This window comes from Rhinoderma darwinii, chromosome 4, assembly GCF_050947455.1.
Source record: "Rhinoderma darwinii isolate aRhiDar2 chromosome 4, aRhiDar2.hap1, whole genome shotgun sequence".
Classification (NCBI taxonomy): domain Eukaryota; kingdom Metazoa; phylum Chordata; class Amphibia; order Anura; family Rhinodermatidae; genus Rhinoderma; species Rhinoderma darwinii.
The window spans coordinates 134,453,039-134,479,004 of NC_134690.1; the positions used below are offsets into that span (position 1 = coordinate 134,453,039).

The following is a 25,966-nucleotide window of genomic DNA, read 5'->3' on the forward strand; positions in this document are numbered from 1 at the left end:
TCGGGAAGGGGTTAAAAAATGTAAAAAGAAAAAAGGGAAATACATTTTAAAAAAATGTGAATATATGAATTTAGATGATGTTTTTTGACATCTGGTGCATGCCACTGGGTAAACACACCTGAATACATATTTGGCAACTTCTGCCGACTTCAGCGATACTAAATGTGTGTGCATTTCTTACACGCTGGGCGCAAGGCGGAGCTAACAATGAATGGTGCGTAAACTGGCTTTTGGAGAGCAAATTTTCCAAAGCTGGTTCCAAAGGAATCTTTGTGTATGCGATCAGTGTCGCGCCCAAAGTCGCCGTGCAGCCAGAGCCTAAGGCCTCCTGCACACGGCGGTGCCCGTAATTACAGCTGGTGATTACAGGCATGGTCGACCGCGACAGACACTCGCATTTGCAGACCGTAAAATCAGGACCATGGCCTGTAAAATCAAAAATTAGGACATGTCCTCTTTTTTGTGGGTCAATTCTACGGCCCGGACACCTTCCCGTAAATATACGGGAAGGCGTCCGTAGGCAATAGAAATGAATGAGTCCGTACATCCGCAACTACGTTCCGTAATTGCGGATCAAAATTACAGCCGTGTTCATGTTCAATATACGATCAACATCTATATATACACTACCGTTCAAAAGTTTAGCGTCACTTAGAAATGTCCTTTTTTTTGCAAGAAAAGCACAGTTCTTTTCAATGACGATAACATTAAATTAATCAGAAATACACTCTATACATTGTTAATGTGCTAGATGACTATTCTAGCTGCAAACGTCTGGTTTTTAATGCAATATCTACATAGGTGTATAGAGGGCCATTTCCAGCAGATTTCCTACAACGGTGTGTACTACTCCTCTCAGAGGACAGCACAAACAGGCTCTAACCAGAGTAGAAAGAGAAGTGGGAGGCCCCGCTGCACAACTGAGCAACAAGACAAGTACATTAGAGTCTCTAGTTTGAGAAATAGACGCCTCACAGGTCCTCAACTGGCAGCTTCATTAAATAGTACCCGCAAAACGCCAGTGTCAACATCTACAGTGAAGAGGCAACTCCGGGATGCTGGCCTTCAGGGCAGAGTGGCAAAGAAAAAGCCATATCTGAGACTGGCTAATAAAATGAAAATATTATTATGGGCAAAAGCACAAAGATATTGGACAGAGGAAGATTCGGAAAAAGTGTTATGGACAGACGAATCAAAGTTTGTGGTGTTTGGATCACACACAAGAACACTTGTGAGACGCAGAACTGAAAAGATGCTGGAAGAATGCCTGACGCCATCTGACAAGCATGGTGGAGGTAATGTGATGGTCTGGGGTTGCTTTGGTGCTGGTAAAGTGGGAGATTTGTACAAGGTAAAAGGGATTTTGAATAAGGAAGGCTGTCACTCCATTTTCCAACGCCATGCCATACCCTGTGGACAGCGCTTGATTGGAGCCAATTTCATCCTACAACAGGACAATGACCCAAAGCACACCTCCAAATTATGCAAGAACTATTTAGGGAAGAAGCAGGCAGCTGGTATTCTATCTGTAATGGAGTGGCCAGCGCAGTCACCAGATCTCAACCCCATAGAGCTGTTGTGGGAGCAACTTGACCGTATGGTACGCAAGAAGTGCCCATCAAGCCAATCCAACTTGTGGGAGGGGCTTCTGGAAGCATGGGGTGAAATTTCTCCCGATTACCTCAGCAAATTAACAGCTAGAATGCCAAAGATCTGCAATGCTGTAATTGCTGCAAATGGAGCATTCTTTGACGGAAGCAAAGTTTGAAGAAGAAAATTATTATTTGAAATATAAATCATTATTTCTAACCTTGTCAATGTCTTGACTATATTTTCTAATCATATTGCAAGTCATTTGATAAATATAAGTGCGAGTTTTCATGGAAAACACAAAATTGTCTGGGTGACCCCAAACTTTTGAACGGCAGTGTATATTTTATATATATAGATATATATATATATATGAAAGTTATACACCGCGTTCCAAATTATTATGCAAATGTTATTTTTCTCTGATTTTCCTAAATAGTCGATGCAAATGACAGTCAGTATAATGACACAGGTCCCATGGCCAAAAATCATTTGTCCGGCAAAATTACCGCGACCACATTCATTACTTTCCATGTACGCTACGGAACATAGGTGATCTTTGGCTGTGCGACTGTGTCATGTCCAAACTCCAGCCAAAAACTATACTATATATCAATATATATGAGATAGATACACAGATAGATACAAAGTATATGGACACACAATGACGTCCTTTCTAATCAGCAGCTGGAATATTCAAGGCCTCAACGCCTCAGCCTTTGGATGCAAAATTAATGATCCAGACTTCAACCAAAGACTGAAAAATATTGATATACAAATCCTCCTGGAAACATGGACTAGGACAGAGAATGAATCCCTGGGGCCCACTGGATACAGGGAAATCTCTGTCCCTGCACTGAAAAATAAAAACATCAAGATGGGCCGGTGTTCAGGAGGAATATTAGTGTGGTACAAAGAGGAGCTCCATGAGCAGATCAAAGCAGTGAAGCGAGGAGACAGCCACATCTGGATAAGAATAGGCAGCTCCATCCTCACTTCTCAGTCTGACATGTACCTCTGCGCAACGTACATCGCACCGCCAGAGTCCCCGTACTCCAACCCAGACAGCTTTGAGATTATACAAAGGGAAGCCGCCCATTTCCAAACCCTGGGCAGCGTTCTCATCTACGGAGACGTCCAAGAACGGGGAGAGAAAAAGACTACCTGACTAATGATGGAAACATCTTCATCTTTGGAGCAGAGGCAGACTGTCATAACTCCATACAGAAAGAGAGAAACAGCTATGACAGCACCGCCAACAAAAGTGGGAAAAAACTACTGAATCTATGTCGAAGCTTAGGACTACACATACTGAATGGCCGCACCAAGGGAGACTCTTTAGGAAGGTATACACTAAACTCCCATGTAGGCAGCAGTGTAGTAGACTATGCTATCACGGACATGAACCCTGCAAACATTGACGTACTCAGTCACTCCACAAACGCACCTGTCAGATCACAACCAATTACTTCTATACATTAAATCCACAAACAAACCATCTGCACAAAAACCACATCAAACCGGCCTCTTCAACTTGCCTCATCTTTTAAATGGTCCAAAATATCAACTATAAAATATAAAGAGACAATCAACAGACCAGAAGTCCAGGAGCTGCTTCACAACTTCTACAACAAGGTATATGTGACAAAATCAGGCCGTAAATGACCTAAATATTATATTTCGTCTATAGTTTGTATAGGGTACATGTGGTAGCTCGGACAATAGAAAGGCAGGCTCGGCTGGGACTAGGCAGCTGGTAGACGTCAGGCGTGGAGTAGCAGGACAGACGAGGAATACAGCACAGCAAGGCACTTGACCAGGATAGCATGGGATACATGTTACAGGATACACTGGGAACTGGACAAAACTGGGACACCATTTGCTTAGACAAACTAGGATACGACAAACAACGCTCAAGCACTGCAGGAAGGGGCTGGACCCTACTTATAGTCCAGGGGGCTCATGAGCTAATGTAGCACTAAAGTCTGGTGCGCGCACTGCCCTTTAAGAGCGGGCACCCGAAGGGACCCGGCAGGAGTGAGCGCTGGCATTTCCTGATGAGGATACTGGGGCCAGCGCTCGCCGACCCATGACTGCGGCCATCAGGAGATGAGTGAACCTGACGGTCCGCAGCCATGGACATGACAATATTTTAGGCACCATGTCAGGTTCTAAGAGGTCTTGTGGTGCCAAAACAGTGGTATGGCCCAGTGGGTCCACGAACTCTACATGACGAATATATTCTAATAAAAAGGAGGCTCCAAAATCCTCTAGTCTATTAGCACACTGGGGTCACATGTGGGATATTTCTAAAAACTGCAGAATCTGGGCAATAAATATTGAATTGAGTTTCTCTGGTAAAACCTTCTGTTTTACATTAAAAAAAAAGGATTTTCTGCATACAAAATTTAAATTTGTACATTGCTTTAAATTCCTGTGAAAAGCCTAAAGGGTTAAAAATGTTCTAAATGCTGTATTGAATACTTTGAGTGGTATAGTTTTTAAGATGGTGTGTTTTTTTGGGTGGTTCTAATATATAGGCCTCTCAAAGCTACTTCAGAACTGAACTGGTACCAAAAAAAGGCTTTTGACATTTTCTTAAAAATATGAGAAATTGCTAATCCTTGAAAGGTCCTAGAAAAATAAAAATGTTCAAAAAATGATGCCAACATAAGGTATACATATAGGAAATGTTAACTAATTTGGGTGGTATAACCATCTGCCTTACAAGCAGATACATTTAAATTCAGAAAACTACAATTAATTAAAAAAAAAAATCTGTAAATATTGCTATTTTTAAAAAATAAACGCTGAATGTATCGACCAAATTTTACCAGTAACGTAAAGTTCAATGTGTCACGAGAAAACACTTCCAGAATCTCTTGGATTAATAAAGGCATTCCAAAGTTATTACCATATAAAGTGACACGTCAGATTTGAAAAATGGGCTCCGAGCCTTAAGGCCCAAACTAGGCTGCGTCAGGGGTTAATATTCTAATTTTCTGAGAGACTAAATATTGGGTTTTCATTAACTGTTAGCCATAATCATCAACAGTAAAAGAAAAAAATGCTGGAAGTAGATCTCTGTGTAATGAATCTATACAATATATGAGTTTCACTTTTTGAATTACTGAAATAAATTAACTTTTTGATGATATTCTCATTCATTGAGAAGGACTAGTATATCTTTCCGAATCAGCCATATTGGTCTCCTTTTGTTCATAGACATTTTGTTACCAGAGGATATAAACTTACTACATGATTCATGTCATATTTTTTTTAAAAACCTACCCATTTACCGTAGGTTCAGTATTCCTATTTACCATTACATGATCTCAGTTTACTCTTCCGTTAGTTGATTGAATTCTACTTTTCTAAAGTTTCAGTTCTTTGTAGCTCTCCTTTGTACTGTTTTTTTTCTAATAATATTTAAAAACTTACCATATTATAGTCATTGTTGCCCAAGTCCTCCTGGAACTCCACATCTAATATTGTATCTGGTCGGTATGACAAGACCAGAACCAGCACATTTTCCCCTTTGGTTGATTTATTACCTAACTGAGCAAAATAATTTTCTTGAATTGTGGATAAAAAAATTTAACACAACCAGTGCACTCCATGTCCCAATTAATGTCATCTTACATAATAAGGACCCCATTATCATTTGCTACTTTTTATATTTGTCGCATCATTCCATCCTCAGCCTGTTCAGCTATGTTATGTGACTTATAAGTCCAAGTATTTTACTTTCATTTGTCACCTCCCTACTTAGCTTGCTAACCCCAGCCCCCACTAAACCCCAATTGACCCCTGCTGCATCCCACTTCCTATCTAACTAACCTCATTTTGGTATCAACTATTCCCATATCCTAGTTCAATAGCTTGTCTAGATATCTATCCCTTCTTTTCCCAAACACAGCTGCACCCTCCCTATTTAGGTGTAGCCAATCCCTACCGGAGAGCCAGTAGTCAAGAGAGAAGTCAGCCGAGTTCTCCATGAAGCCAAACCCTTCCTTCCTGCACCAATTTCTAAGCCAACTCCCTAAGCTCCAGCTGTTTTTTAGTAACGCTTGGGGCACTTCTAGTACAGGTATTTGGACTTGAGTTCCTCTCCTAGTTCCCTAAAATTGTTTTTATGACCTTCCATCTCTCACTGACTTTGTCATTAGTACCAAACATGTACCATGACAACCAAGTCTTACACAGCAAAACAGTGTCCGGCTTTCATGGTCTCTGCGACAGCTGACCCTCTCTCTCTGTTTGCCTAATAATAGAATCCCCTACCACCTGTATCTGTCTGACCTTTGCTCAACTTCCATTCTTATTCTTCCTATAGCAGTCATCCTCATAGTTGCTATGAACAACACCCTGCTTTAGTGATGCTAGCCCTGGCATCCTTAATATCAGACAAACAGGCATACACTAGGGTGTGTCACCTCAGTGCTAGCCTCTCTGGCATTTTTAACCTACCCCTTCATTAGCTACTGATCTCCGCGTCCTGTCCATGACCTTCTCCACCCATGTCCTCCTTCTCCTCACTGGTCCCAGCCAGTGTCTGCTCAGTGAGCTCTAAATTCCTCTCCAGCTTTTCAATACTCATGAGTTTTGCAAGCTGCATATTTAGATCCAAAACCTGGGCTTCTAAATGCACAAAATGCTGGCATCTAGTGCAGACATATTCACCCTCAAATGGCTGTTATATTGCACAGCATTTGATAGAATTGTCCATGGAGCACATGCTTTAAGGGGGATAAACAGTAGAATAAAAATACAAAATAAATACCATATATAATGAAACCCTTTTCTTCCTCTTAAGTTGTACACTTTTTCTTTTTAAGTACAGAATACAATAATACACAAAGAAAAATTACTAGACCTTAAATTGCCCTTGTGTAGAACTATGCACTTATCTGCAAAATCACACTTTACTGCACACTTGCAAACCTCGCTCCACTTAGCAGAACTTTGCTTGCATTCTCTTCGGCTTGTAGCTTAGACAATAAAAACATCTAAACATCCAGAACATGCAAAAACCACCAAGTGTGAACTTGGTTTTACATTAGTCAGTATATGTTAATGCAGCCTCAATATATTTATTTGTCTTCCCTTTTTCTTCTGTGAAGAATTAGTGGCATTACACATTCTTGTCTCCTCAAGGGTACATAAGCCATGTGGGGGTGTTCTATCTTGCAGCTGAATGGAAGGGAGCAATGATCAGATAAAACAATGTGATATGAAAGAAAGAATATAACCTACAGATATAAAGGTTAAATATGCCAACAAAAATCTGTTCTACAAGTTATTTCTCTAAATCCATTCCAACACATCAGATTTTAGCAGAAACTTGTCAGCTTTAACTGCCTGTACTGGCAGCTAAAATTTCCATGATATTTTCTTTTTAAATGCACATCAAGAACAAATTCAAAACATTTCATATAACAAAGGTTATTTTAAGGAAAACTCTAGCAGGCAATTATCCATACAAAAAATGCTAACAAAATGTAACTAGTATTCTTCCACGTGCACCAGGATCAATGTGCTCTTAAATATGCATATGGAAGGATTGCAATCAGAGAGATTATAGAGATTTCTTATTACTCATTATGAAATTGCATGTTTCCAACTTTTAATTAAACCCCTGAAATAGAGTCTATTTGTTTAGCAGGAAATAAATGCAATCTTTATAGGATGATGTAAATGTTCTTGATTATATCTTGAGATCGGATAACCTGAAATGTTCCTTTATCCTTGTTGGTAATAACATGCAGTACTATATTCACCTTCATTTAATGTAAAAGTATAATGGATCCAAAATATAAATGCCACCAGTGACAGAGGTCCAGTCTGAACATACATTACTGTGCAAAAGTTTTAGGCAGTTGTGGAGAAATACTTCAAAGTAAGAATGCTTTAAAAAATAGAAGTGTTAAAAGGCTTTTTTTTTTTTTTTTTATCAATTACCAAAATGCTAAGTGAATAAATAGAAGAGAAGTCTAAATCAAATCAATATGTGGTGTGACCACCCTTTGTCTTCAAAACATCATAAATTCTTCACTTGCACACAGATTTTGAAGGAACTCGTCAGGGAGGTTGTTCCAAACATTGTGGAGAACTAACCCCGGATCTTCTGTGGATGTGGGCTTCCTCAAATCCTTCCGTGTCTTCATGTAATACCAGACGGACTCGATGTTGAGATCATGGCTCTGTGGGAGCCATATCATGTCTTCCAGGGCTCCTTGTTCTTCTTTACCCTGAAGATAATTCTTAATGATGTTGGCTGTATGTTTGGGGTCATTGTCCTGCTGCAGATCAATTTGGAGCCAATCAGACACCTCCCTGATGGTATTGCATGAAGCATAAGAATGTCTGCATTTCTCAGCATTGAGGACACCATTAATCCTGACCAAATCCCCAACTCCATTTGCTGAAATGCAGCCTCAAACTTGCAAGTAACCTCCACCATGCTTCACTATTGCCTGCAGACACTCATTATTGTACCCCTCTCCAGCCCCTTGGCGTACAAATTGCCTTCTGTTACACTCAAATATGTAAAATTTTGACTCATCAGTCCAGAGCACTTGCTGCCAATTTTATGCACCCCAGTCCCTATGTATTTGTGAATAGTTGAGTCGCTTGGGATTGTTTCCATGTTGAAGGTATGGCTTCTTCCATGAAGACCACTTCTGACCAGACTTCTCTGAACAGTAGATGGGTATAGCCGAGTCCCACTGATTTCTACCAGTTCTGACACAGGTCCACCATGGCAAGATTAAGCACATCAACAAGACACAAGGTAGTTATACAGCATCAGCAAGGTTTCTCCCAAGCTTTTTAAAAGATTTTAAAGCAAACTGGGGTTTCAACTAGTGTTAAAGTTCTTTTAAAGAAGCACAAAGAAACGGGCAATGTTGAGGACCGAAGACGCAGTGGTCAGCCAAGGAAACGTAGTGCATCAGATCAAAGACACAACATGCTTACTTTCCTTCAAAATCTTAAGATGTCCAGCAGTGCCATCTTCTGATTACGAAGGGAAGTAAGCATGATGTGTCTTGGATCTGATGCACCTAGTTTCCTTGACTGACCACTGTGTCTACGGTCCTCAACGTTGTATGTTTCTTTGTGTAGTGCATTTTGAAACCCCAGTCTGCTTTAAAATATTTGTCTGATGCAGTATAATCACCTTGTGTCTTGTTGATGTCCTCAGTCTTGCCATGGTGGACCTATGACATGAAACAGACTTCACACATCCTCACTTTTGTAGCAGAGTTTAGCTGTTCTTTACTTAGTCTAAAAGAGGCTCTGTCACCACATTATAAGTGCCATATCTCCTACATAATGTGATCGGGGCGGTAATGTAGATAACAGCAGTGGATTTTATTTGGGAAAAACTATACATTTTGACCAAGTTATGGCCTATTTTAGATTTATGCTAATGACTTTCTTATTGCCCAACTGGGCGTTTTTTAGCTTTTGACCAATCAGCGCCATACACTTCTCTCCATTCATGTACTCAGCACATAGTGATCTTGCGAGATCACGATGTGCTGTCACTTACTCACACATTAACTTTACTGAAGTGTCTTGAGAGTGAATAGACATCGCCTCCAGCCAGAACGCGATGTCTATTCACAATCCCGACACTTCGGTAACGTTTCTGTGGGACTTAATGACAGCAAGCGTGATCTCACGAGATCAAGCTGTAAATGACAGCACAGCGTGATCTTGATATATACATATACATATGTGTAGCTAACAACCACCAAGTAAAGAGGTTTCATAAGTTCGAGTTCTTGCCAAAACACTTGTGTTTTCAGTGTTCGGAAAACATGGGATGGACTGCTCTTTCCTTATGAGAACGTATGCTTGTGAATTTGAAAAATTTATGTACACAAATAACATTGCAGTTGTTTTCTGTGATGCTAGACTTTTAGATGCAACATACATAAAAAATACATACGACACATAGGCCTTAACATCAGTTTACTCAGTCTAGAGCTCCCAGTTGTGCGGATCATGCTGATGTCACTCCTGGTGGACTACATTATATTGAAAGAAAATTCTAAATGTGAACAGTATTTATAACTTACAGAGTGCTAGAAAAAAGGAGCTTTAGAAATTGTTATTTTTGACTTTGTGTGGATTACAGCTATTTATCTGGTTTTAGAAAACCTATTTTCAAATCTCCTATTATGACATTCCAAGTTAATAAAGGGGTGCCTCTCATTTTTTACCTTAATTAATTGAAGTGGAAAGCAGCTACAAAAAGAGTGTCACTTTTTCTCAATAATTTAGCTTGTTTCTGCATTACATGAACAGTCCATTGATTTTAATGGGCATCGTGTAATGCTGAATCTATCCTGTCGTGGCGCTACAGAGAAACTGAATGCTTGCTGACAATAGTTCATTGGGGTTCCCAGCAGCAGTACAATCTGTGCTCAGCTTAATTTCAAGGGACTGTTCTAACAAAAAAGCATAGCGAATAGAGGAGAACTCCTTTAATTATTTTTACATAGTAAATTCTGAATGAAAGTATAACCTCCGTCATTTAATATCCACTATTACAATTACCATGCTGGTTCTATTGAAGAACTGTTAAGTTTGTATGAAATAAAGCTCCAATTTTATTGGATCAAGCCACAGTAAACACAATGGTGCGTATCTTAACAAATATAAGATGTTACTGACAAACAGCAAAAAATATTAACAACGTGACTTATTTAAGAAAAAATAAATACAACTGCAATAGTCCTGTAGAGTATTTTCAATAAAATGACATCCAAAGGCAACATTTCTAACCCCATATTAATGTGCACAGAGCAACACATAGGCACTTAAGAAAGAAAATAAACTGGTAAGAAACATGTTCAGCAATGGTTATAACCAATTATCTAATATCTGAAAGGTCTGAAATGGACAGCACGTGACATTTTTTTGCTGTACTATGGTGCAAAGCTCTATTGAAGTGACAATACATTAAGCTTGTCCTGCAGGGTCTCCTCTTCATCCGATTCACTTTCCACAGCACAGCTTTGCAGACTGTGTAGGGGCAATCTGGCAAGAAACAAAAAATATGAGAAAAGAAAGTTCTAATCCACATAATACTAGTCATACTGTGCTCTTAAAATGTGACCTGGAAACCAACTGTGACTAAGAAGTGACTAACACACTGTGTCTTTTCATGGACATACATAGCACTGTATATACTCTTAGTCTGACATTTGTGGATTTGTACACAAGAGAGTTGAACTGACCCCAGCATTCAAAAGAGATCTGAGAATTACTATTACATCTGGATGCAACTGTTACAATATGATTAAGTCCAATCGTATTTCTATAATTATAGAAAAGTACAAAATTTTATTGTGACAACATAAATATATATAGGGGTCACAGTATAGAATTGTCCTTTACAGCTCAAATCGCTGTACGTAACATGATAACCTAAAGCCTAACTCCACTAAAAACATGAAATTCCAAATGTTGCTGTAGCAAAATCCAATATCCCTCTTCACCCCATGACTCACCCCAGGGCTCCAGGAAGCCGAGATATGGGGAGATCTTTACTGAGGTCTGCATGCTATAGAATTAGTTTAGTTTTCCCTAGTTCTGCCTGTGACTTGGAGGGAACACTGTGCCACTGGTGATTTACTTTCCCTAATACAGCCGCTCTTCTATGTTAAAATCTGTACATTTTTGACTAACGTAGAACCACTAGTTTATTAGTCAGGAATAAAACTCACTCTTGTCACAGTGTTACAGCTACATCATATACAGACATAAAAACAGTTTAACCTCTTGGCGACATCCGCCATAGATGTATGGTGAAGGCCACAATATGGTGCAGGCCCGGGACCTATTTCATACAACTGACACCCGGCTGCAATAGCCAAGATCGGAGGCAACTCAGATTGCAGTCATTTAATCTGCCTCAAATGCCATGGTCATTAGCAACAGCGGCATCTGAGCCGTTAGACAGATGGAGGGGGCTCCCTCTGTACCCTGAATGGCCCTCCGCGTTAAAATTGTGGGATGTCCATCATTTGCAATGGCAACCATAGGCCTAGTGAAGGCCTCTGTGTCTGCCTTCTGTGTCCTACTATTAAGTGTTGCCGGAGGCAAGGCAAAATAGTAGAGCACAGAAAAAGGCTATACACTGCAATACATAAGTATTGCAGTGTATTGCATAAGTGATCCAACGATCGCATGTTAAAGTCCCCAAAGGAGACAAAAAAAAAGTAAAAAAGCGTTTAATAAAAAATTTGTAAAAGTCAAAGAAACCCATGTGGAAGAATATTAGGATATTTTTTTTTTACAATTTACTGCAACTGGAATAAAATGTACAACATATCACAAAAAAGGACAATACTTACTGACTGATACAAGGGTAAGTTAAAATACCAGGATTACATGCAGAGAATATATAAATACCTATAAAGTCCAAGCTAAACAGAAACCTTTTAACAATAGATGTCCATATATATCAACACTAGAAATAGAATACCTATAGAAATATATATAGAGATAATGATATCCCAAACACAAAAAATAACCAACAGTACAAAATATAACACTATCCAGTATATATAAAAAAAAATACTTTATTAGGACATATTATAAAAACATATCGGCCATCAAAAAAAGGATATATAAAAAATAACATGCAATAAAATGTGGTGATGGTATGAGGGATCACAATGCATCAAATTACAAACACAATCAGCACTAGGGTATGGTTTATAAACACCAAATAGCAGTATACAAATATGCACCTCAAAAATCACTAGTATGTAGATACATTATCACTAGACAAGGGGTACAGATATACAAGTAACTAGGATCAAAGACGGTCAAATACCAACCCGTGTTTTGCATATTGATCCCCAAAAAAAAAACAGACCACAACAAACACCCCAAAGCGCGTTTCGCCGTCAGCTTTATTCAAGGGGTAATGAATAGTGAGGAAGCGTGGTCTTAAGTAGGAAAGATAAGGTCAAATAATCCAATCAGAGCACTTCATGCATGTTGCATACAGGTGTTGTATAAGTAAATGAATACATGGATCTCCAGTTAATTACGCACCTCGCAAATAACTTCTGTGATGTCATACTACACCGCCCCGATCCCACCATCCCGGGACAGCGGGGAAGATGGACAACGCATATCCATGCGTGTCCGCGTCAAAACACAGCGCCAAAATTGAGGGAGCGGGACGGCACACGCTTCACAAATGAACCCGTGCAGCCATCTTACAAAAGGGCAAAGTTGCCAGGAGTATGTCACTGTATGCCCACCCGTGACAGACACGAAACACCGGCCCCTCCAAAGGAAGAGGGACCGAGGATCTGCATGCAACACAGAGGGGCACCAGCAGAGCATAGTAAAGCACTTAGAAAAAATATATAAAACATCAACCAAATACATTATATTGGCACATGCTAAAGAATAATCATTATTTCCATCAGTGTGATGATATCTGGTCCCCCGTGATGGACGTGCGACCCCGACCCAATCAAACCAAGGAGAGGATCGAAGTCGCGCATGCAACGCAGAAGGATACACAGAACAATAGATAAAATATGATACAAAAAATAAATATCAAATATACTTAAAATATCTCACATACAACCATCATAACCTTTATGTATATAAAAGTCAGATTAAGTAAGGCCCAAAATTACATAATAGTGATACCAACTCAAAGTGAGAACCCAAAACCGTGAATAGGTACAACTAGCTTTTATACCCGGCGTTGCTCGGGGGGTTGACTCACGATATAGATGACGTCCCTCAGAGCGCCATGCGCATGCGTCAGACACCGGCGCCATGTTGCATGACGCGGGACTCCACACACGCCCAGTGCAGCACGAGAACACCCCCCCGCCCATGCATAACGCGCATGCGTCAGGGCCACACCACATCGCGGCCCTCCACGCATGCCCAATGCGATGGCCAGGGCAAAGACCAAGCACCACACCTCTTGTACTCAGTGCGCATGTGCTGGGGCCGTCACCAGGAGAAACACAGCGCGGCTCCTTGCACATGCGCAGTACGACGGGGGCCGGACGCCTCAAGTCCAATAACAGAGGAACGATGCAGCTCCAGGGAAAGTGAATGTGTGTAGTTGTGTATGCGATAACCGCAATGTGTGCCCCGCTTATAATAATAAATGGTACATAAGAAGTGTGTGTTATTAGAGGTTGGCGATGATAGAAAGAATCCATAACCATCAATATTATGTAAGAATAAAGACAACTTCCCCCTTGGCACATCCTGTTAGTATGATCCATTTTAAACCAATGAAAAATCGGGCTTCAAACAAACTTTCGAAAATATATATAAGAAGTGACAAAAAGATTTATTGATTTACAAACCTCCACTTCGTGAAAAAGATTTTTATTACTCATTAAAATATATTATTTTAAAATATCCATTAAAAAAATAATATATATATATATATATATATATATATATATATACATATATATATATATATATATATATATATACACACATATATATAAATAATGGTGCCATCATAAATCAATATGGTCACCTACTGTAAGATATAAAGACATAATTAAAAAAAAATAATAATATAAAAGTGTAATACAAAAATACGAAGATGTGGCGTACCAATTGAAAAATCATTTTTTACAGCGTGGTTATTACAGGCGAGATATTGAAAAAGGATATCAAAGAGCGTGTACAACTGACCAAAATAACCTTTTAATTCAACACAAGCGGAAGAATCAGGATTCTGTGGTAAGACTGATTACTACGTACAATACACAATTGACAGAAATGAGGGATATTGTGGCTCGGATTTGGCCAATCTTGCAGTCAGACCCTGACCTTAAAAACGGTTTACCTACGAGACCACAATTGACAGCCAAAAGAAGCAAAACTTTGAGGGATCATCTAGTTCTAAGCCATGCTAGTGCTCCGAAACCCGATACATAATTATTCGGCTCTAAGGAACCCAATTGGGGTTCCTTTTCTTATGGTCGTTGTTATATTTGTCAATTAGTTGTGAAAACAAATACGTTCTCTGACTCTGACAATCAGAAGTCTTTCAAAATTGTACACTTTATCAACTGTAGCACTATGGGTGAGGTGTATATGGCGACCTGCCCTTGTGGTCGCTCATATGTTGGTAAGACCACAAGGGAAATGAGAATGAGAATTCAGGAGCATTTGAGGGATATTAAGAATGCAGGTACAATTGATTGCAATGATTGGGAGAAGATTAAAGAATTTAAACCCATTCCTAGGCATTTTTGTGAACATCAAAACAACAAATGGAAGGATCTGCAAGTTTGTGACATAGACAAAATCATTATTGGATCTTGTGGTGGCGACACCTTTCGAAAACTGGAACGTATTGAATGTAGGTGGATCACTAAACGTGTGGAAGATGTCCTTTGCAACATTTCTTTAATGATGGGTTCCTGTAGTATATATATATACAGATGTAGCCGTCTTTACCTTGACTTTTAACGCATTAAATAAACAATGGGTAGATCCCTTATCCTGACTTTTTCAATGACTTTTCAATGGCTTTTGTTGTGCGATATCACTCTGCAGCAAGTTATCAGAATCAAGTTAAAGATGGCTACATCTGTATGTGTCTTAGTTTATATAATAATTTTTAATGGTAGTTAGGAGTGTGTCTTGAGGAACATCTTTGGAGGTTTTATGGTGGCTATTATTTTGTCTTTCTATTATGAATCTCTATAGGTTGATTTTGGTTCATCTTTTTTAAGGATACAGACTTCCATTTTGGGTCATAGGTCTGGTCGCCATCGGTGTTAGCTACTGTTTGATATTCTGAAAGGACTTCATCTGATTTTGATGTTGGACTGGGATGTCTTTATACTTTATAATATCTAGTAGAGATGTGTTGCTATATATTTTTTATGGTCCATCTAATGTGTTTTTTGGCCATCTTAATATTCTATATTGTTGTATTATATTCTGTTCTAACAATACTCCAATCGTCAGCTTTTATGGGGGGGTCTGTTTTATTCAAGTAGTATGTATGTTTACATATTACCTTTACATACTAGCACCTGTATTTTATAAATCTTTTTTGTATATATATTTATAAAATATGATCAGTTTTTTGGACTTATATTAATTAATATGATATAGTCACTACATGGCTTGGTAAATAATTTCCCCATATAAGCTGGTATATACACATAATTCACATGTATATTTAATAATAATTTTTGTATTATACTTTTATATAATTTTTTTTAACTATGTCTTTATATCTTACAGTAGGTGACCATGTTGATTTATGATTGTACCATTTTATATATATATATATATATATATATATATAAAGTTACATAGTTAGTACGGCTGAAAAAAGAAACATGTCCATCAAGTTCAACCAAGGGACGGGAAAAGGGAAGGGAAAAATGTCTACACATAGGAGCTAATACTTTTTTGTTCTAGGAAATTATCTAAGCCTTTTTTAAAGCCATCTACTGTCCCTGCTGTGACCAGCTCCTGCGGTAGGCTATTCCATAGATTCACAGTTCTCACAGTAAAGAAGGCTTGTCACCTCTGCAGGTTGAACCTTTTTTTCTCCAGACAGAGGGAGTGTCCCCTTGTTTTTTGAGGGGGTTTTACATGGAACAGGATTTCACCATATTTTTTGTATGTGCCATTAATATATTTATATAAATTAATCATGTCCCCCCTTAGTCGTCTTTTTTCAAGGCTAAATAGGTTTAATTCCTTTAATCTTTCCTCATATCTTAGATTCTCCATGCCTTTTATTAGCTTCGTTGCTCTTCTTTGTATTTTTTCCAACTCCAGGGCATCCTTTCTATGAACTAGAGCCCAGAACTGAACAGCATATTCTAGATGAGGCATCACTAATGCTTTGTAAAGTGGTAATATTACATCCCTGTCCCGCGAGTCCATACCTCTTTTAATACACGACAATATCCTGCTGGGCTTTGAAGCAGCTGATTGACACTGCATGCTGTTATTTAGTTTATGATTTACAAGTACACCCAGATCCTTCTCAACAAGTGACTCCCCCAGTGTAGCTCCCCCTAGGACATATGATGCATGCAGGTTGTTGGTACCCAGATGCATAACTTTACATTTATCTACATTAAACTTCATTTGCCAACTGGATGCCCAAACACTTAGTTTGTTTAAATCCACTTGCAATTCACGAACATCTTCCATAGACTGAACTATATTACAGAGTTTGGTGTCATCTGCAAAAATAGAAATAGTGCTATTAATCCCATCCTCTATATCATTAATAAATAAGTTGAATAATAGCGGTCCCAGCACTGAACCCTGGGGCACACCACTTATTACCGGGGACCATTCAGAGTAGGATCATTTACCACAACTCTCTGGATACGGTCCTTGAGCCAATTCTCAATCCAATTACAAACTATATTTTCTAAACCTATAGTCCTTAATCTACCCATTAAACGTCTATGAGGGACAGTATATATTTTTATCTTTTTTCATGGGTATTTTACAATGCCCATACTCTTGATATATTTTAACCCCTTAACGACTGCCCACCGTCTTTTGACGTCAGGTGGTGCATGTACTCAGTCTACAGCGATGCCTTTTGGCGTCGCTGTAGTAGAGGGGGTTTATCGGCACCCTGGTGACATCTGCACTAAAAACCGGCTGTAAGTAACAGGTCCGGTTCTTAGTGCAGCCATCAGGACCTGCCGATTTCGTCATAACAGCACGTGACCGCTGTGACAGCCAATCACAGCGGTCACATGCTGTTACTGCGTACAGAGCCGCCGGGAGTGTCTAAATGACAGCTCCTGCTCTAAGAACGAGCTGTTGCTAGCAGCTCTGTTCTTAGAGCAGTGATCAGGAGCCAATAGTATTGGTTCCTGATCTTTTGTGATCACTATGAGATCCAATCATAGTGATCACTACTGTAAAATAAAAGTAAAAACATGTATCTGTTTCTCCTCACTGTTCTAGCTGTGGAGAGAAACAGATACAAGTGTGTCAGTGTCCCCACACAAAATCACTTGTCCCTTACACAGTTTATTAAAAAAAAACAACATTTTTTTCAGTATTTTATAGTATATAGTATATACATATATATATAAATATAAATATAAATATATTTACTGTATATACTAAAGAATCGTACTATAAACTACTTTCTTTTTAGGGTACGCTGTTAGACGGCGTGTACGCGGTTAGGCCTCATGCACACGACCGTAGCCGTGTGCACGGCCGTGATTTTCGGGTCGGCCGGCTGCGGACTGTCCGCCGCAGGCCGCCCGCAAATCGCGGGACATGCACATGGCCGCCACCATTGTTTTCAATGAGCCCGGACCGCAGAACAGGGCCGTAATAAGACATGCCCGTTCTTTCTGCGGTCCGGGCTGCCGGGCCGTGCAAGGACCGCAAAAACTACGGTTGTGTGCATGGCCCCATAGAAAAGAATGGGGCCGCAATTCTCCCGTGGATTTTCGGGGGAATTGTGGCTGCAAAAACACGTTCATGTGCATGGGGCCTTAGACGGCGTAGGGTGCTGTTCTGGGCTTGGGTTTACGGTTTGTGTTAGGCGTAGGGTTTAGGTTTAGGTTTGAAAAAAAAAAAAATAAACAATAAAAAAAAAAAAAAAAAGTTTCATTCTTTTAGTGTTCTTAGTTGATTAGGCTTCATGCACACGACCGCTAGTTCCATTTATTATTTGCGGTTTAGACTGTATTATCATTATGGCTGCCAGAAGATACAGCGTTGAGGAAGCCGATCAGATGCTATGCTCAGATACGGATTCTGCATCTGAAGTTGAGCTTTTAGGGTATGTGCACACGTAGTGACCAAAAACGTCTGAAAATACGGAGCTGTTTTCAAGGGAAAACAGACCCTGATTTTCAGACATTTTATGAGCAACTCACGGTTTTCGCTGCGTTTTCGCTGAGTTTTCGCTGCGTTTTTTACGTCCGTTTTTGGAGCTGTTTTCATTGGAGTCTATGAGAAAACGGCTCCAAAAACGTCCAAAGAAGTGTCCTGCACTTCTTTTGACGAGGCTGTATTTTTATGACAGGTTTTTATTGTATAACAGGTTGTCTGCACAGTACGTCGGCAAACCCATTCAAATGAATGGGCAGATGTTTGCCGACGTATTGTAGCCCTATTTTCAGACGTAAAACGAGGCATAATAAGCCTCGTTCACGTCTGAAAATAGGTCGTGTGAACCCAGCCTTACTTGAAAGCGACAGCGAAAGTGTCGCTACAAGGGATTCAAGTTGCGATGCAGAATGCATTTGTCCTGTACAAAAAATCAGCGGGCAGGGCGACATTCTTTGAATTTCAGGAGAAAGTGATTGAAGATCTCCTATTTCAATCTGCAGACCAGAGAGTAGTCCATGAGTCAGAGGATGTACACCGACTTGTTGAAAAACATTTTTTACACCCCATCCCTTCAACATCTAACCAAAAATACCCCCAAAAACGGTGTCGGGTCTGCAGCAAACGAGGACAGCGAAGTGAGTCACGATATTATTGTTCCGCTTGTCCTTCCAACCCTGGTCTATGCAGAAGTCCCTGTTTTGTCCTTATCAATACACTATGGGCGTTATTACAGTTTTGTTCGGGTTTTTGGTGGACCTCTTACACCCGACAATACTTCTAGAAATAGCGACATAATTTGGGGAGTAGTGGTCCTTTACTGTATCTATACATACGGTGTGGGACACTGCCCCTTTATATATTCTACAGGTGATTGGTTGTTTTGTGCACATGGCGGTTCCTACCCTGCCGGGCAGGGGCTTGTTATGGTGTACCGCGTCACTTGGCACATTCGTCCCTTATATAGGGATTGATGGAGCTAAAGAGACGTTGTATGACCAGTCACTTTGAATAATAAAGTCATTACAGCCCTACAAATTTTCTTTCATCCTGTGAACATGCTCTAGTTTTCCACATAGCTGGATACATTCTTCCTCCTTTTTTTTGGATATATTGCCTTTTACCGCCAACAGTTTAATACATTTTCCCACTCTAACTTACTATATATCAGAGCGGGTTGATATACATAATGTCTATGGACTGACATGATTTCAGGACAGCTGCTTTCTTAGCACGACATAGTCATAGGGTGTAGAAACTGTTAGGGACATCTATTTCTCAATCTAGAAAAGTAGAATCCTCCTATTTTCAAAGCAAAATGTGTGTCCTGAAAGCCTCCGGGTGCTCCCTTCCTTTTGGGTCCTGCCGTGTGTCCAGGAAACACATTAGGGCCACAATGGGGATATTTTTGAACACAGGAGAAACAGGGTGATACATTTTCTGGTGCATTTCCTTATTCTCATGTCCTCTGTACAAGAAATCTGACCTTAAAATGACATATTTGTGAAAAAAAGTGAAATAAAATTTTCTTTCCACCTGCTTTGCATTAATTCCTGCGAAAACTGTGGGGTCAAAATACTTAGTACACACCTAGATGAATACCTTAACCCCTTAATGACCGCCGATACGTCTTTTTACGGCGGTCATTAGTGGGCTTTATTCTAGAGCGCCGCTATTCTACGTCGCTGCTGTAGAATAAAGTAAACAGAGCAGGGAACCGTGAAATCTCCCTGCTCTCAGCTGCCAGAGGCAGCTGAGGGCTGGGGGCGTCCCTGCTCTGCCGGGTGAGATCGATATTAGTATCGATCTCACCCGTTTAACCCTTCAGATGCGGTGCACAATAGCGAGCACCGCATCTGAATGGTTTTGGAGAGAGGGAGGGAGCTCCCTCTCATCTCACTGACACCCGGCGATAAAATCGCCGAGTGTCTGTGTCTTCTATGGCAGCCGGGGGTCTAATAAAGACCCCCAGGTCTGCCTGGAGCGAATGCCTGCTAGATCATGCCGCAGGCATGACCTAGCAGATGCCTGTCCGTTTTAAACGGACAGGCAGTAATACACTGCAATACAAAAGTATTGCAGTGTATTATAATAGCGATCGGAGGATAGTGAAGTCCCCTAGTGGGACTAGTAAAAAAGTAAAAAAAGTTTAATAAAGTTAATTTAAAAAAAAAGTGAAAAAAAAAAAATGAAAAACCCAGCTTTTCCCCTTACAAAATGCTTTACTATTAAAAAAAACTACAATAAAGCAAAAAAGTTACACATATTTGGTATCGCCGCGTCCGTAACGACCCCGACTATAAAGCTGTTACATTATTTAACCCGCACTGTGAACGCCGTAAAAAATAAAATAAAAAACAATGGAAAAATTGCTGTTTTCTGTTAATCCTGACTTTAAAAAAATGTGATAAAAAGTGATCAAAAAGTCGCATCTACTCTCAAATGGTACCAATAAAAACTACAAGTCGTCCCGCAAAAAACAAGACCTTATACAGCTATGCCGACGCAAAAATAAAAAAGTTACAGCTCTTTGAATGTGACAATGTAAAAATGTAAAAAATGGCTTGGACATTAGGGCCCAGAATGCAAGCAGGGGGAAGGGGTTAAGCGGTCTACTTTTCAAAATGGGGTCATTTATGGGGAGTTTCTATCTTTTTGGCAGCTCAGTGCCTCTATAAATGTGTAATGGGACCTGAAACATTTTCAAGCAAAATGTGTGTCCTGAAAGTCTTCGGGCGCTACCTCCCTTTCGGGCCCTGCCGTGTGTACAGGCAACGCATTAGGGTCACAATGTGGGCATTTTTGAAAACAGGAGAAACGGGGTGATAGATTTTGGGGTGTGTTTCTTCATTCTGATGGTCGCTTTACAAAGAAATCGGTCTTCAAAGTGATACTTTTATATAAAAAGTGTTTTGTTTTTTTATTTCACCTGCTATACATTAAATTTAGCAAAAAACTGTGGGGTCAAAATACTCACTACACCCCTAGATAAATACCTTAAGGTGTCTAGTTTTCTAAATGGGGTCGTTTATGGGGAGTTTCTATCGTTCTGGTAGTTCAAAACCTCTCCAAATGTACAGTGGGGCCTAAAACATTTTCAAGCAAAAATGAGACCTGAATGCCTCCGGTTGCTCCCTTCCTTTCGGGCCCTGCCGTGTGTCCAGGCAACGCATTAGGATCACAATGTGGGCATTTTTGAAAACAGGAGAAACAGGGTGATAGATTTTGGGGTGTGTTTCTTCATTCTGATGGTCGCTCTACAAAGAAATCGGTCTTCAAAGTGATACTTTTATATAAAAAGTGTTTTGTTTTTTTATTTCACCTGCTATACATTAAATTTAGCAAAAAACTGTGGGGTCAAAATACTCACTACAGCGCTAGATAAATACCTTAAGGTGTCTAGTTTTCTAAATGGGGTCGTTTATGGGGAGTTTCTATCGTTCTGGTAGTTCAAAACCTTTTCAAATGTACAGTGGGGCCTAAAACATTTTCAAGCAAAAATGAGACCTGAATGCCTCCGGTTGCTCCCTTCCTTTCGGGCACTGCCGTGTGTCCAGGCAACGCATTAGGGTCACAATGTGGGCATTTTTGAAAACAGGAGAAACAGGGTGATAGATTTTGGGGTGCATTTCTTCATTCTCATGGTCGCTTTACAAAGAAATCGGTCTTCAAAGTGATAATTTTATGAAAAAAGTGAAATTATATGTTTTTACGCCTGCTTTGCATGAATTCTTACAAAAAAACTGTGGGGTCAAAATACTTACAACACCCCTTAATAAATACCTTAAGGGGTGTAGTTTTCAAAATGGTGTCACTTGTGGGGGTTTCCACCATTCTGACACCTATGAGCCTCTGAAAACCTGGCTTGGTGCAGGAAAACAAAATGTACTTCAAAATGTATCAAATCATTTCTAAACTTGTAAGTCTTCTAAATTGCTCAAAAAAAAATTTTTTTTTCAAAAGTGCTGCCAAAATAGAGTAAAGCTATGGAAATATATATTTAATAAAAAAAATTGTAGAGTATGTATGTACATATGTGACATATTGCAGTTAAAAATAGGGAAAAATGATAATTTTTACAAAATTTCTTCAATTTTTCTATTTTTTCATTAATTTCCGCAAATCGTATCAGTCTACTTTTACCACTAAAATAAAGTACAACATGTGACGAAAAAACAATGTCAGAATTACTTGGATATTCAAAACTTTCGCACAGTTATTCTCTGATAAATTCAGACATACCAGATTTAGCAAATCTGGCTTGGTCATTAAGGTCTTTTCAGGCCCGGTCATTAAGGGGTTAATGGGTAATAAAAATCTTTTTTCACGAGGTGGAAACCTCCACCTGTATATCAATAAATCTTTTTGCCACCTTGCACCTATTCACGGTTTTGGGCTCTCACTTTGATTTGGTATCACTATTATGTAATTTTGGGCTTTACTTAAGCTGACTTTCTATATACATAAAGTTATGATGGTTGTATGTGAGATATTTTAAGTATACATATTTCATATTTCCTTTTTGTATCGTATTTTATCTATTTTATCAACTGTTCTATGTGTACTTCTGCGTTGCATGCACAACTTCGGTCCTCTCCTTGGTTCGATTAGGTCGGGGTCGCGTGTCCATTGCGGGGGGGCCAGATATCATCACACTGATGGAAATAATGATTGTTCTTTAGTTTGCCACAATATAATGTATTTGGTTGATGTTTTATATATTTTTTCTAAGTGCATTACTATGCTCTGCTGGTGCCCCTCTGTGTTGCATGAGGATCCTCGGTCCCTCTTCCTTTGGAGGGGCCGGTGTTTCGCATCCGTCACAGAGGGGCATACAGTGACATACTCCTGGCAATTTTGCCCTTTTGTAAGATGACCGCAAGGGTTCATGCATGGCGTGTGTTCCTTCCCGCTCCCTCCGTTCTGGCGCTATGTGGTGACGCGGGCACGCATGGATACATGTTATCCGTCCTCCCTGCTGTATCGGGATGGTGGGATTGGGGCGGCGTAGTGTGACATCATGGAAGCTATTTTCGAGGTGCGTAATTAACTGGAGATCCATGTATTAATTAACTTATACAACCCCTGTATGCAACATGCATGAAGTGCCCTGATTGGATTATTTCACCTTATCCCTCCTACTTAAGACCAAGCTTCCTCACTATTCATTACCCCTTAAAAAAGCCAAAAGCGAAACGCGCATCGGGGTGTTTGTTGTGGTCTGTGGGTTCTTTTGGGGGATCAATATGCAAAACACGGGTTGCTATTTGACCTGATTTGGGTCTTTGATCCTAGTTACTTGTACATCTGTACCCCTTGTCTAGTGATAATGTATCTACATACTAGTGATTTTTGAGGTGCATATTTGCTATTTCGCGTTTATATACCATACCCTACAGCTGATTGTGTATATAATTTGATGCATTGTGATCCCTCATACCATCACCACATTTTAGTGTGTTATTTTTTATATATCCTTTTTTTGATGGCCGATATGTTTTTATAATCTGTTCTATTAAAGTATTTTCTGATATACTGGATAGTGCTATATTATGTAAAATTGTTTATGTTTGGGATATAATTAAGTATATATATATATATATATATATATATATATATATATATATATATATATATATATATATATATGTGTGTAGCGGCCATGTACTTTACCTATACATGCTGTGCGACCAAAAACTCCATTGCAAAAAACGTTTGACAATTCGCTGTAATACACTACCAGCACGTGCCTGCTATGTGCATGTGCGCACTAAGACTATTTTTAAAACAAACAGGTTCATGTAAAGCTAATAATTAATTTAATGGTTATTTAGTAACATTAACTTTGGTGTACATTGAGTTTACAAGATCAGGTATGATTTGGACATTGATTAATTTGCACTCTGATGTAACTGGACAATGTTTGGCTAACATGTATTTCAAAGATATAAACTAAAATATGAGACACGAAATGGAAAAAAGTGATTGATATTACGATTTGGAATTTAAATTAGAAGTATAGAATTTGTGATAAAATTATCTAAAAAGACCCAGATAAGTTGTGGAAAGTCACAATACCGTAACATCAGCTGTCCCATCTAAAATTCCTTCACTAACATCAATTGAACCTGACAGATGCAGAATTATCAAATATTCTGGATTAACAGAGAGTTATTGAAAAGCACATAATTCACTTGTAAAGGTAGAGACTCTCATAAAGAACCCATTCTTGAAAAAAAATCTACTACTATAACTTTAATTTAGAGAAATATCCTAATTGGTTCTCTCTGCTCAGTCTCCCTGCTTTTGTGAAATTTCACATTATAGAGAAGCTTTATGCTTGAAACTAGTGAAGGATTATCAGACTTTCTAGATTAGTGGATGATGTATTAAAGAGATATTACTGTATATATAAAATTGCTTATTTTATTAATTTATCATTTATCTCATTTGCAGCCATTGGTAAAACATTTTTCATAACCAGGTTAACCCTTTTAACAACTATAACAAAAGAAAAGAAAATATCTAAAAAGGACAATACCCAAAAAGCAATAGGGCGATATTCACATTATTTTAGTTTAGTTTTATACACAAAGTGTATAAAAACTAATTTTTGCACATATTCAGTACAGAATAATTACCCCACATAGATAATATCAAAGCCCATTCTCAACACATCTTTAACCCCTTAATGACCAGCCTATTTTAGACCTTAATGACCAGGCTATTTTTTACGTTTTTCCATCGTCGCATTCCAAGAGCTATAACTCTCTATTTTTTAATAGCACCATTTTGAGGTACATATTATTTATTGATTAACTTTTTTTTGGGGGGGGGGGGGAATAGAAAAAAATCTGAAATTTCGCCACGCTTTTTTGCGTCCTAAATCGACGCCGTTTACCGTGTGGTATAAATAACACAATAACTTTATTCAGCGGGTTGTTACGATTGCAACGATACCAAATTTGTATAGTTTTAGTATGTTTTACTACTTTTACACAGGAAAAACTCTTTTTTTTCAAAATGATTTGTTTTTGTGTCTCCATATTTGAAGAGCCGAAACTTTTTTATTTTTTCGCCGATGCGGTTGTATGAGGGCTTTTTTTTTGCGGGACGACATGTCGTTTTTATTGGTACCATTTTGGAGTAGATGCGACTTTTTGATCACTTTTTAATCACATTTTTTTAAAGTCAGGATTCACAGAAAACAGCAATTTCTTATTTAATTTTTTTACGGCGTTCACCGTGCGGGTTAAGTAATGTAATAGCTTTATAGTCGGGGTCGTTACGGACGCGGCGATACCAAATATGTGTAACTTTTTTACTCTATTTTGGTTTTTTAATAGTAAAGCAGTTTGTAAGGGGGAAAAGTGGGTTTTTCACATTTTTTTTTTATTAACTTTATTAAACTTTTTTTTTTACTTTTTTACTAGTCCCATTAGGGGACTTTAATATGCGATTCTGCGATCGCTATTATAATACACTGCAATACTTCTGTATTGCA

At 39.0% G+C, this 25,966-nt stretch overlaps 1 protein-coding gene across 1 annotated transcript in view; it reads right to left on the bottom strand.

Annotated features, from left to right (window-relative positions):
* Positions 1–10,070: 10,070 nt before the first annotated feature.
* Positions 10,071–25,966, bottom strand: part of ZBBX (zinc finger B-box domain containing) — a 199,239-nt gene continuing 183,343 nt past the window's right edge. The window contains exon 20 of the mRNA XM_075861573.1: positions 10,071–10,641. Within this exon, the coding sequence (XP_075717688.1) occupies positions 10,545–10,641 (97 nt within the window). The 3' untranslated portion in view covers positions 10,071–10,544. The remainder of the gene's footprint in view (positions 10,642–25,966) is intronic.